We start from the raw sequence: 14,587 nt of genomic DNA, 5'->3' as shown, positions 1-14,587 counted from the left end.
GGTTCCAAACACAAACAATTTACTATTAATCATTCATTGTGGACCATCTGCTATTTTGTATGGCTCATAGAAGTTAGGTTTTCCTTTCGTCCTTATTCAAGAGATGGCTTGTCATCACATCACAAAAAGTAAACTACACAAGTGAAACAGCTGCCAGTGAAGAGCAACTGGCGTGTGATCTCCCAGGTGCCACAACACAATGGACAGCTGACATCAGAAGTGCAAGGTTACAGAAAATTATCCATTAACCTTAAAAGAATGCAGGTATCATTTTCAAGGAAATTAATTAGAGTATGATGAAATTCATTCAAGTATAGTGATACATTGAAACTGTTATACTATTAATGACTATATTTTGAAATACAATGTTTTTTGGCATCTAATTAATTTGAGCCAGATTATATGGAAAAGAGGAAGCATGTGGTGAATAAAATAAATGCCAAATTAAGGCTCCCATCACTTTCAATGAATTTGACTAAATATTTGACTTGCACATTACCACACTAGCATTGTAGTAATGTGTGAAATCTTACAATCATCCTCTGGGTTTGGGTGGAGATAAATTGCATCACTGTGGTTATGTGAGCCATGGGAGAAGGCAGAGATTCATTTGTGGTTTGCACAGAAGAGTACATTGTCTCTTGCATAAGTGGCTGATGTCAGGAGACAAGAATGTTGCTGATGAAAGGTGGTTCACAGAATGAAACTCTTTTTTCCCTCTGGTGTGTGTCATTCTTCAGATTATTATCTAGATAAGCTAGACATCTAGACATTCCAGTTGTGAGAAAACTGACTTGTAAAGAAACTTGGCATGGAAAAAAATTCACATTTCTGGATAAGTGTAAGTGTAAGAAGTTGGATTGTGGCAAGCATTGATTTCTCTTGACTCGTGTTTCAATCAGGAATGTCATTTCATTCTAAATTGCTTTTAAAAATAAAATGTTCTGTAGTGCCTGTGAAAACAATAACCAGCTGAGGGCAGCATTGTCATACACTTGAAGACAATTCTCAGCTTTTTTTGTTTTAGTCTTTGGTGAAATTTTCCTCCAGTTCTTAAAAATGGTTAGTTACGAACACTTGGATCATGGGGCCTTCATTTTATTCGAAAAAAGCAAGTGGGATTTTCACCCAAGAGGGTGTCTGCATTTAACCATTTCTGTGTACAGATAATTGTTAGGTGTGGAATTATTTTAGTGGAACATGTGCTGCTACAGATACACAATATTAATGATTTTTCATTTTCCACTGTTCAATATTAATTGATAGCTGTCTGGAATTTAAATTAGAATTGTCACTCTACTCAATTGATATACAACGTTAAGTGTGACAATTGTTCATTTCTAGGTTTAAAATAATCATTGAATGTAAAAGAAGTTTTGCCTCATAAACTTGCATCTTTTATTTATTATTATTATCAACTGGAAGTAAACATACCGATGTATCTTTAAATGTACCTTGCAAATCCTGTCAGTCTGAACTATTGCTGAATATTTTCCCAGAATGAAAAGCTCCATATATTATATTGAAAGCTCTTTCATTACTAATCTCCCAGTGTTAAGTATTTGGCTTTGCAGCTCCGACAAAAACCTTTTTTTTTGTATCTTGCACTAACAATACAGGATTTTGCATTAAATATTTGGAATGTGTTATACAGTCTGGAAAGAAATGAATCAGTTATTAAAGCTGCCTTAAATTTCCATTCAGCAACTTTTAACTCTCTTTAAAACCAATTCCAATCAAAACTTCCTGCACCTGTGAAAATGCAGCCTCCAGTTTGAAAATCCAATATTTAATAAAATAACTCCAAATTGAAAAAAAATGTCAAGCCAGGTGTTACCTAATTAATATGTCCTGATTACCTTATCCACCACCATTCCTGGTAATTTCAGCAATAGATTTAACTGTTTCATTTTCTTAAAAAATATTTTAATTATTTTTGAGTTTTTCCAAAATGTGAAACTTAAAAGACATATTAACCATTACTTGCAAAACAAAAAAGGCCCATCTCCTTCTACATACACATTCTAAGAGTACAATTTTGCGGCATGGAACTGTGTAAAATATGAGGTCACATCTGGAATACCACACACAATACTGGTCACCACACTACAGGAAGGACGTGATGGTGCCGGAAAGGGACCGAATTTACAAGGAAGTTGCAGAGCTGGAAAGTTATAGTTACGAGGAGAGACGATCTAGGCTAGGGGGCTCTGAAAAAAAGGAGACAGAGGAGTGATTTAATTGTGGGGAGATTAATTAACTTTGAGGGGTCTAAATGAGGTATCAGAGTAAGGTAGGGTAATACAGAAGGGTCAGTCATGAGATGACCTAGATTTAACTTAACAGGTGGAAAGAATACAGGGAGATTTGAGAAAAGAATCTTTCATTCAATGAGTGGAGGGAATGTGGACCACTGCAGATTGGCACCTTTGGTGGTGAAGGCAGAAACATTCACCTGATTTAAAAAGCACCTGGATGAGTAGTTGAAGAGATGTTACCTCTTGAGCTGGGAACTAAGAGCTGGGGAATGGGATTAATCCAAAGTTCATTTTTGGCCCACATGAATACACTGAGTCACAAATTTCTTGGATATATTCACCACAGAGTAGGGGAGATAGTTGTAGCAGAAATCACCATACAACATCAAATTACACATAACTTAAGTAGTCACTTGGCATCTTGCGCTTCTGAGGAGTTAGGAGCTGTGGGGATGCTATTTTGGCACTGGAAGAGTGGCAACATTTGTGGGCTGCCCCCCAGCACATTCTCAGTAATGCAAAAAGACACCTTTTTTTCCACAGGGCAGGTATGGTGGTGTAGCAGTTAGCGTAATGCTTTGCAGCACCAGCGATCTGGGTTCAATTCCGGCCACTGTCTGGAAGGAGTTTGTACATTCTCCCCCTGTCTGCATGGGTTTCCTCTGGGTGCTCCGGTTTCCTCCCACATTGCAAATATGTACTGGCTAGGAAGTTGTGAGCATGCTATGTTGACACCAGAAGCGTGGCGACACTTGCAGGCTGCCCCCAGAACACTCTACGCAAAAGATGCATTTCACTGTGTGTTTCGATGTACATGTGACTAATAAAGATATCTTATCATCTTATCTTCACTCTGGCAGGTACCATTATACTTTAGTCCATTTGGCCATAGGCAAAACAATACACGTAAAAAAAGTTCTGATGAAAGGCCATTGACCTGAAGCTTGAACTTAGTTAATTTTGTTTTTCTCTCCACAGATGCTGTCTGACCTGCTGAGTATCTCCAGCATTCTCTGTATTTATTATACATTAAAAGAACTTTGGAATAAAAAATAACAGATTAACTCAATGCATTCAACAACTTAAAAGTTTTTAAAATCAGAAAATTGATGAAAATTTTGCAATTTCCTTTTGGCTCTTCAATGAGGGACCAACATTAAAAAGGGAAGCTTACCAGATTTACCAACTGCTTTCCCGGATCCCCAGGTGCACTATAAAATTGGCCCTCAGGTTCAAAGACTTGTGCTGTTCTAAGAGGGGACTACAATACACCACGTGCAATCTGATACCAGCTGATATCAACAAGAAAAAATCCACCTTCAACACAAAATTGTTGGTTAACCACAATCTCATTGCAAATGCAGAAACATCTGACTTTAATGCAAGTACTATTGGCAAAATCTTGTGTCCATTACCTCCAACGTTTCAGTCCAGCTTGTAGCAAAGAGTTTTCAATTGTCTCTCATGTACGCTTCACTTCTTTCACAGCCCACTGATCCTCCTAATCTTTTTGCTCTAATTATTAACTGCCATTGCCTGATACCCTCAAAGTGTTCCCCAAAACTCCTTTTTCCTTCCTGTTTTCCAATGTGAAAAGCCTTCATAAACCATTTGATTTTATCCATGTTTCCATTCCTCTATTGTCATTTTGGTTTGATCTATATTTCTTTTCCAAATCAAGTTGTTACAAGCATATGTCAATAAATGTTTAAAATCTCCACTTTTCACTGCTTGCTCTTCAATCAGCCTCTGGCAAGAACACTCTCTTGAACCCAGTCCCTCCCTAGTTTGCACAATCCTTCGGTCTACACTTCTCACACACCCGTCCTCCCTGGCTCCAACCTCATCCACTTATACCAGCAACCAACTCAGGATTTCAGTATCTCCTGAGGCTTTATCTACAAATAAAGTCTGTTCATTACCCCCTTCTGCTTTATTCTGTTTATTTATCAATGTTCAACTAGGATTTCTAAATTATAGATTAAACTCCAACATAATTATCTCAGCACAGGCCCAGATTAAACTTTATATCTTCAAGTGTACCCCAGTCGCGTTGCATATAATGAACATACCCACGGATCCAGAGGAGACAAAACCCAAATTAAATGCTGGAGACTAAGCTCCTCTTTTGTATGGAACCTCAAATATTCTTTAAATCAGTGTTGAAATTAACAAGGCATATTGTGGTTTATTACAGAAATATTGCTAGACATACAGCCAGAACAATGTGGTAAGACCAGCTATTTATACTTTCCTAGCATTTTTGATGGAAACTCTCCACACAATTTTACAACAGTTAACTTTCCCTGTTGGTATTTATAGTCTGCCTAAAGCACCAAGAACATATTTACGTGGCTAAATCTCTTTCTTGCAGCATTAATCTGGAATTTGGTGTATTTTAAAAAATAAAACAGTATTTAATTTGTGATTTAAGGAATATAATTCGTTCATCAAAAGTGGAACATGTATGAATTAGGGGCAAAAAGCTACTGAGCCCTTCGAGCCTGTTCTGTGTGAGATCTTCACTTCCTGCAGAAGATGCATGTTACTGGTTCCCTCCCACATCCCAAAGACCTGTGGGTTTGTAGGTTAATTGGCCACTGTAAATTGCCACCAGTGTGTTAGTGAGTGGTAGAATCTGGGGGGGCGGGGGGAGAGAAAGTTGATGAGTATGTGGGAATAAAAAAAATGGAATAAATGTAGGATCAGATTAAATAGGTGGTTGGTGGTTAGAAGGGCCTGTTTCTGTACCACAAATCAATGACTAGATACCTATACGTAATTATCTCTGAAAGGCCCAGAGAGTAATGTGGAAACAAGACCTAATGGCCGGTTTATTGCTCTGAAATTTATTTAAATATTTAATAGAGAATATCATCAAAAGTGCAGCTGTGACAATGCACATTATTCTACTGTAAATTTGTGTTTACTCCATGAATGCAATTAAACCCAAACATTGCGCAAATGTTTGGCAAAAGATACATGATAAATCTTTGTTGTTGATGTTTAGGTTTTGAATCACGGGCTGGATAACTGTCCATCTGCTCCACTGTCCACATTCACCCCTCACACTTTCTGCCCCCAGACACTTACCAATTGCGGCTCCTTGGTTCCCAACAAGCTTAAGGCCTGGCTGCTGGAGCCATTCCTTAAGGTGGAGCAGGGGTAAGGGTGGGGAGGCCTCAGGCAGTGGATTCCAAGTCATCCCTGGCAGGAAGTTAAGGGGTTGGATAAGTCAAGGGATGGACCCAGCCCCTTAGCTGAGAGGGGATATGCTCCTCCCTTAGATTCAACATCCAGCAGCAAACTCAAGGTCATATCTGACACCTGCTCATCTGTGACCCCTCCAACATGCTTCAAGTTATGTTAAGGGGAATTCAGTGCACAAGAAAGAGTCTCTGCCTTACTTCCAACACCTTATTGTTCATGAAAGCTTGAGGCTGTGCAATTAAACATTTAACTTGTGTTTAAGGGGCTTGTTGCAATTTCAAATGTTTCATTAGAAACATTAAACAGACAAAATGCAAATAAATTTGGCTGGAGAAGTGTGTCTGTACTGCAACAACGTGGAAGATGGAGGATAGATCCCAAAAGATCTGACCTCCAATTTTGTCCATCTTGAATCTCTCTGGCTGAGTCATCAAGCTGGAGTGCAATATGGTGGGACTCAATCAAAAAAAAAGGGAATGTTCAACATCCAAGTTAGAGAAGAGAGTGGTTCAGAATTAAGTTAACGTAGCCAAACCTATGAAAAATAAGAAACTCAAAATGGAAAATGAGTGATCTAACTCAACAAGTATTTGCTGTGTGAAGTAAAATGGCTCCCGAAAGGCAAAATGGCTCCTGATCATGAGCAAGAACATTCACATTCTGTTCATTTGCTTTAAAACTTCATGCTAACATTAACTGAAAATATCCCATCTCTCCAGTCCAGCCTTACTCATCTTTCGGCTAAGAACATGTTCTGGCCCAGTTCACAAGACAAGGGAGCAGAAGTAGGCCATTCAGCCCATCGAGTCTGCTCCAAGGAAAAGGGAAAAAAGAAAAAGAAATGAGAAATTTGGGGGGGGGCACAAAAAACACTATTCTAACCCCAATTTCCGGCCTTATCCCCATATCCCTTGATACCCCAACTATTTAGATATCTATCTCTTCCTTAAACACCTCCAATGATCTGGCCTCCACTGCTGTACGTGGCAAGGAATTCCACAAATTCACCACCCTCTGGCTAAAGAAATTTCTCTTCATCCCTGTTTTAAACCTGTACCCTCTAATTCTAAGATTATGCCCTCTGGTCCTGTATTCACCCACTGAGGGAAACAGCCTAGCCACATCTACTCTGTCCAGTCCTTTCAACATTTTAAATGTCTCTATGAGGTCCCCTCTCATTCTTCTGTACTCCAGTGAGTACAGTCCAAGAGCCGACAAACGCTCATCATATGCAAGCCCTTTCATTCCGGGAATCATCCTTGTAAATCTCCTCTGAACCCTCTCCAACATCAGCACATCTTTCCTAAGATATGGGGCCCAAAACTGTGCACAGTATTCCAAATAAGGCTTCACTAGTGCCCCATAGAGCCTCATCAACACTTCTTTACTTTTATACACTATACCTCTCGAAATGAATGCCAATATAGCATTCGCTTTCTTTACCACTGATCCAACCTGGTGGTTAACCTTTAGGGTATCCTGCACGAGTACCCCCAAGTCCCTTTGTACTTCTGTACTTTGAATTTTCTCTCCTTCTAGATAATAATCTGCCCGTTTATTTCTGTTTCCAAAGTGTACAACTGCACATTTCTCAACATTGAATCTCATCTGCCATTTCCTTGCCTATTCTCCTAAACTATCTAGGTCTCTCTGCAACCTTCCCGTCTCCTCAATACTCTCTACTCCTCCACTTATCTTGGTGTCATCTGCAAACTTAGCCACAAAACCATTTACTCCATCATCCAAATCGTTAATGTACAAGGTAAAAAGCGGCCCCAACACCGACCCCTGCGGAACACCACTAGTAACCGGTAGCCAACCAGAACAAGATCCTTTTATTCCCACCCTTTGCTTCCTGCCAACCAGCCAATGCTCCACCCATTCTGTTATCCTAACTGTAATTCCATGACCTCTCATTTTATTACTCAGTCTCTTATGCGGCACCTTGTCGAAAAGTGGAGTTCAAGTGGAGCCCATCCCAAGTTTTGAAGTATAATAATTTATAGTGAATGAGACTTGACAGCCAACTTGTGAAATAACAAGCTCCTGTGAAACTGATAATGACAAGGTAATCTGTTCTAGTAATGCCAAGTGCAGGATAAAGTGTGACCGAGAATAGCTTGTCTGTTTTTCAAGAAGAGTGTCATAGGATCTTTTACATTCATCCAAGGGGGCAGACAGGGTCTCAGTTTAACATCACATTTGAGGGATAATAGCTCGGACTGTGCAACAATTGAAGACTGCACTGAGATTTGCATTCTGCTTGTGTGGCAGGGGTCAGTTGAGGTGATGGGCCAATCCTCAAATCAGCATTTGCAATTAGCATTGGAGTCACAACTATTTGGTATTTGACTTGCTTATATGGTCTTCCATTCCATCCGAATGTGACAATGGTATTGTAGGCTGTGTGGGTAGAAGAACTAAATTAGAGCACTTAGTTCATAAAGAGGTTTTAATACAGAAAAATGCAAAGTCTTGCACTATGGCCCTAGAAAAGGATGAAACGGCATTGTTTTAATTGATTTTTTCCGGATCTGGGTACTACTGGGTATTTATTGTCCATCCATAGCTGCCCTCAAGAAAGTAGGGGAGTCACTTTTTTTTTTGAATTGCTACACAGTAGGCTAACTAAGGTCTTGAGATATCTTTATTAATCACATTTACATCAAAACAGGAAGTGAAATGCATCTTTGCGTAGAATATTCTGGGGGCAGCCCACAAGCGTCGCCACGTTTCTGGCGCCAACAAAGCATGCCCACAACTTCCTAAACCGTACGTCTTTGGAATGTGGGAGGAAACCGGAGCACCCGGAGGAAACCCACGCAGACACAAGGAGATTGCTGCCTAAACTGCTTCAGTTATTGATAATTGCAGATAAAGTTGATTATGTACAATCAGTGAACATCCTCACTTGCCCTTATAATGAAAGCTGAAGATGGCTGAAACTGAAACACTGCCATGAGAAACTCTTGCAGTTGTGCCCTAGGGCTGAGATAAATAACTAAAATCTTCCTTTTGTGCAAAGTGCAACTTCAGTCTTTTATTCATTCCCAACCACTTTAATTTTACCAGGCTCCTTGATGCCACATAGTCAACTGCTACCTTGTTGTCAAGAACAGTCATTCTCATCTCCCCTCTGGAATTCAGCTCTTTGGTCCATATTTTCAGCTAGGTTGATACAAGGTCAGGAGCAGACTTGTCAGCTTGGCAATGAGAACATCCATCACTTTGCTCATGATTGGGCAGACAAATTAGGCAACAGCTAGCTAGATTGGATTTGTCCTGCATTTTTGTAACTAGAATGTTTAGGCAACTTTCTACATTGGATGAATGCTAGTGTGGTAACTGTACTGGAACAGCTAGACTAGAGGGATGGCTAATTCTGGAGCACAGATCTTCAAAAGCTGGGATGTTCTCTGATCCCTGTAGTCTTTGTTGCACCCAGTGATCTCAGCCATTTGATATCATGGCTGACAACTGGCTTCTATGATGGTGGGAATCCCAGGAGGAAGCAGAGGGAGTTCACTAAACTGCTTCACCTCTGGCAGAATGTGTTCAAAAATGCTTCAACCTGGTCTTAGAAGTGATATCTGGAAACCAAAGGAAGAGGATCAGGTCGTTCTCTGACCTGCCACTGCCTCTTGTTAACTGTTTGTCCACACCATTGATGCTAGAAAGCTAGAAGTATTTGTAATCTAAAGGGATCAGACATCATGTGTATAGTTCATTTACTTGACAGGGACAGGTGGGTAGAAGTGAAAAAAAATGCTGGCCTTTCTAGAGGATTGGATTACTAGGTGAGTACGGCTGTATGTCAATACCTGGTTGACAAACACTGTTGCTAAGTGCCATTTCCTGTCATCCATACTAGGCTTCTGTTGAATAAAATAAGTTAACAATCTGATCTGTCAGGTTCCTTTCATGAGGGATAGATCCATGGGCCAAATCAGAAGATGCTGCCCAAATGTGGTATACAAGCCTACACATGCTACTATGAACTAGAATCACTGAAAACTAAAAGCAAATACAATTGGAAGGTCAGGTACAATATTTTTGTGATTTTGTTCTTAGGGGCACAGAATTGTGACCTTTAGTATTAAATTGGTGATGGGTAAAAGAATGGAATTCTTAGCCAATGTTTTTAAGTTAAGACTGGATTGGGTTCAGTCCCATAGATTTTTAGTTCCTAAGCAACCCAGAGAAACCACAAAATTGAATCTAGAACAGACTTATTATGCGTTTGCACATTTGTTTCAACAGCTCTGGAGGTTTATTACAGACTGACTCAAATTTCCAACCAGCAACAACAGAAGATTTCAAATAGCTGAAAATTATGCTTTTATTGAAGTTTGCCAGTTGCTAGTTACATTAAGCTTTTCACAGTAAGGCACAAAGCACTGCAAGAGTGACAACCATCCCTACTCATCAACAGAGATATTCAATTACAAAGACAGCTCCAGCAGAAAAAAAATATTGATTATGGCCGGAGTATAAATAGATTCTAAAGTACAGTTTTAAAAGACAATTGTGCAATTTAGTAGCTTGCAATTCAGATAATACAAAAACGTTCAATTGTACAATTATCTAGTTTTACCCAAATATGCACTAGAATTAGGTAAACAACCTTGAACCTTAAGCACAAAGTTAATTTTGACTGAAATATCAAATCCAAATAGGTTTAAAATGGCAGCACTTCTGATCAGTGAGACAAAGAAAAAACAAGCAAATATGCATAAAAGGGAAGAAGGTCTAGTTTGCTGGTTATCCTGGGTTCATCCATTATTTTCAAAGGCAGCATTGGCTTTAACAGAGGTAGGACCAGATGCACTTCGTGCTCAAAACTGTTACCTTCTCTGCGATCTCATTCCATCCTGTCCTCCACTCAAATTACAAAGCATGCATAAAACATGCAGTAGACAAAACATGGGTTGAAATGAACACAGCAGCAAGGATTTCCCCAGCAGTAAATAATTTAAGCTCCGCATTTATATATGGACATTTCTGCAGAAATTTAAGAGGCCAGAGCTCAAGTCTCCACTGGTTAGACAATGCATTGTAAAATCTTGTAAGCAATTTGCACATACCTCTCAAAACTACAAAAAGAGTGCCTCCCTCTCCATGACCAGGAAAGTTTCTCCCTCACCATCACCCACCAAACCATTGGACCAGTAGCATATCTGGTTCCAGTTTCATTATACTGAATGAATGTACTAGAATCTATCCTCTACAAGAAATAAGCCATTCAGAATGGGATTCTTTCATTTTATATGATAGCGTTCAAGTCCATCTGAAGCCCAAGCAACTATGACTTCAGCCAAGCTACAGAAGACAAAAGTCCTGTTACAATAATCCAGTTTTACAATTGATTCTGTTAAGTTCATATTTATACATAATCCATACAATCTTCAGTCTCTACATATAACTATGACAATCTAGCCATCACCCAATCCATTCTTTGACATTGCTGGTTCAACAGCATTTGAAAAGAGGTGTCCATTTTGCAGCTTAAGCTGTCATGCAATTGCAATGTTCTCTGAAAACTCATGGTACTGAATTGAAGCATTCCATTTGAAGGAGCCAAGCTGACGAACTGGCCTAAGGAACTGTAATGTGGAATGGGCTTCCTGGAATATGGTCATCGCCCCATTTCACAACCAGTGTATAGTTTCCCTTCTCCTTCACTACATAGGCTACATTATAGTGCTCATTTCCAATGTATTTCACAGATACCTCCTCACATGGAATAGTGGGTCCATGCACACCAACCAGTAGTATGTTTGAGCCTAGGAAAGGAAAATACCAATTGTTATTGGTGCAAGGTAACACATTCAGTTACAAATATTCAGTTCAAATTATATTAACATATGCTCACACTAAAGGATACAAATCTTAGCACAAAATTATTTAAGCAAAATGGTTATCCATTTCTTAGAATTGGAGGGTTTTTGTTTTTGCAATCAATTGTTCATCTTATGGGGTCAGACAGCACAGAAATAGGCCCTTTGACATATCAAATCCACGCCAATCTTCAACACCCATTTATTTTAATCCCATTTTTATTCTCCCCACATTCCCATGAATTCTCTCCAGATTCTACCCCTCACCGACACACTAGGGGCAATATACCTACCAATCCACAGGATAGGGGAGGAAGCCCATGCAGGCATAGTGAGCACATGCACCTAGACAGTCAGGATTGAAGCTGGGTCACTGCAGCTGAGCCAGCAGCTCTGCCACCCAATCTTCAGCAGGTTCATTTGGAGATAAAAATTCAAAATTCTTTTCACTCCATTTACAAGTACTCCAAACCATACCTCAGTCTGCAAGGCTAGATTAGGATTTTATTGATCCTGGTTTATTCTGAAGCAGCACTGCACAGCCTTATTCAAATACAACTGGTACAGAATCAATCACCAACAGTTGACATAAGAGCAGGAAACCACAGTGCAATTTAAAACCACAGCTAGTTTCAGAACAGTTCAAATCAAATGCTATCAATACTTCACAAGAGCAAATCCAGCATTTCACAGTGCTGAAACCATGTGAAGTTCACGTGGGTGCTTCACCACTTGCATACACTTTCAACTAAATACCAGACCATGAGCTTGGATAAATCACTGAAGCATGAGAAATGATCAAATAACAAAATGCTGCTCACACAGGCTCGCTCTTCAAAGAGCATGCATGGCAGAGTGCCAATTATCCAAGAGAACACCCACTGCTAATTGATATTATAGAAGAGTGGGTGATATAGAGTATTTCTCAGCATGAAGAATAATCTTTATATCTGCAGCATAGTCTAGATCTGGCCTCCCTCATGCAATTTGCTGCCCAAACTCAACCATGCCACTTTTTCCTCTAAATTATTACAATCCCTCTTGACCTGCTTCTCTCAAGTAAGGTCACCCAAAACCCTGCTTGCTGTACCTTGCATACTCCAAGACCAATTTGCTTATTACCCACATTTGTTGGTCTACATTTGCTGTCTGCCAAATTTAGATTTTTCACCCTGGTTTAACAAGTATATTAAGAGAAAAAAGGGTAACTAGGGAAAGAATAGGTCCCCCTAAGGATCAATGCAGTCATTTACTTGTGGAGCCACAGGATATGTGCGAGGTCTTAAATGGATATTTTTCATTTGTATTTACTGTGGAGGTGGTCATGGAAACTAAGGAATTAAGGGAAATGAATAGTCATGTCTTGGAACATGTCTGCATTACAAAAGAGGTGCTGGCAGTTTTAAGGCATATTAAGGTGGATAAATCCCCAGGGCCTGAACTGGTGTATCCTAGGACATTGTGGGAAGCTAGGGAAGAAATTGCAGGGGCCCCAGCAGAACTATTTGCACCTTTAGCCACAAGTGAGGCTAAAGATCCCAGAAGACCAAAGGGGGGGTGGGGCAAATATTGTGCCTTATTTAAGAAGGGTTGCAAATACAAGCCAGGGAACTATAGGCCAGTGAGCCAAACATCAATCCTGGGTAAGTTACTGGAGGGGATTCTGGAGGGAAAGGATCTACCAGCATTTGTAAAGGCAAGGAGTGATCAGGGATAGTCAGCATGGTTTTGCATGTAGTAAACAGTGTCTCACAAATTTGATGGAGTTTTTTTTTGAAGAGGTGACAAAGAGGATTGACAAGGGCAGGGCAGAGGATGTCGTCTACATGGTCTTTAACAAGGTCTCACACACAGGAGGCTACTCTGGAAGATTAATCACATGGGATCCAGGGTGAGCTGGCCAATTGGATATAAAACTGGCTTGGTGGAAGGAGTCAGTAGGGTGGTAGTGGAGGGCTGTTTTTCAGACTGGAGGCCTGTGACCAGTGCCGCAGGGATCAGTGCTGGGTCCACTGTTGTTTGTCATCTATATTGACAATTTGGATGAGAATGTAGTTGGCATGGTTAGTAAGTTAGTGGACAACAAAAATTGGTGGTATACTTGACAATAAAGATTACAACAGGATCTAGATCAACCGTGTAAGTGGGGCACAGAATGGCAGATGGAACTTAATTCAGACAATTGCAAGTTGTTGTACTTTGGCAAGTTAAACCAGGGCAGGACTTGCAGTTTACGGTAGGGCCCTGAAGAGAGAGTGTTATAGAACAGAGACACCTGGGGTACAGGTACATAGTTCCCTTAAAGTGGAGACGTACTTAGTCAGGGTGGTGAAGGCAGCATTTGGCAATTTGGCATGCTTGCCTTCATTCATCAAGGCACTGAGTATAAGAGTGCGCTGTTCTGATCACCCAGCTATAGGAAGGATGTCATTAAGCTGCAAAGGTTGCAGAAAAGATTCACAAGTATGTTACCAGGACTGGAGGGCTTGAGTTACAAGGAAAGGCTGGGACTATTTTCCCTGGAGGGTAGGTGACTGAGCAGCGACTTTTAAGAGGTATTTAAAATCATGAGGGGCACAGACAAGGTGGAAGGTCACAGTTGTTCTCCCAGGGTAAGGGAGTCTAAAACTACGGGGCATAGGTTTAAGGTGAGAGGGGAAAGATTTAAAAAGGGAACTTAAAGGGGCAAGTTTTTCTACAGAGGGTGGTGGGTATATGGAAGGAGCTACTAGAGGAAGTGGTAAAGGTGGGTACAGTAACATTTAAAGGACAGTTAAATAGGTACAGGGTTAAGAAAGATTTAGAGGGATATGGGCCAAATGCAGGCAAAATGGGAATAGCTCAGGTAGACAATTTGGTCAGCATGGATGAGTTGGGTCATAGGGCCCATTTCTATGCTGTGCAGTTGACTAATCCTTTTATGGCTTTCTCTCCCCTAATTATCCTTCACCAATCCTACAACATCCAAATCTCTACACTTTGGCCCCCTGAATCCACTTAACTTCCTGAGCGTTGGCTCTATTGCCTTCAGCTTCGAGTCCCCAGGCTCCGGAATATTCTATCTAAACTTGCATTTAGTATTTGTATTTAGACTCAAAACACTAAAACAGCCCCTCCTCACCATCAAGAGCCCACCTATACCATTTCCATCCTCTTGCATCCCAATCAAATTCAAAACTTTGGCCTTCAATTAAAAAGCCAAGCCAAATTATACTATTCAAATTTTACATACTTTGGTTTTTCAGTGTTTGACAAGTATAAACAGTTAAAGTTTAATCTGCT

At 40.2% G+C, this 14,587-nt stretch overlaps 1 protein-coding gene across 4 annotated transcripts in view; it reads right to left on the bottom strand.

Moving 5' to 3' along the window:
• Window positions 1-9,789: 9,789 nt before the first annotated feature.
• The window catches only part of LOC127572087 (filamin-B), a 154,387-nt gene continuing 149,589 nt past the window's right edge, over window positions 9,790-14,587 (bottom strand). For all 4 annotated transcript variants that reach the window (XM_052018958.1, XM_052018956.1, XM_052018957.1 and 1 more), the window contains one exon: window positions 9,790-11,251. In XM_052018958.1, the coding sequence (XP_051874918.1) occupies window positions 11,064-11,251 (188 nt within the window). In that variant the 3' untranslated portion in view covers window positions 9,790-11,063. The remainder of the gene's footprint in view (window positions 11,252-14,587) is intronic.

The sequence above is a fragment of the Pristis pectinata genome, chromosome 6, assembly GCF_009764475.1.
Source record: "Pristis pectinata isolate sPriPec2 chromosome 6, sPriPec2.1.pri, whole genome shotgun sequence".
Classification (NCBI taxonomy): domain Eukaryota; kingdom Metazoa; phylum Chordata; class Chondrichthyes; order Rhinopristiformes; family Pristidae; genus Pristis; species Pristis pectinata.
This window is presented reverse-complemented; position numbering and strand designations above follow the sequence as displayed.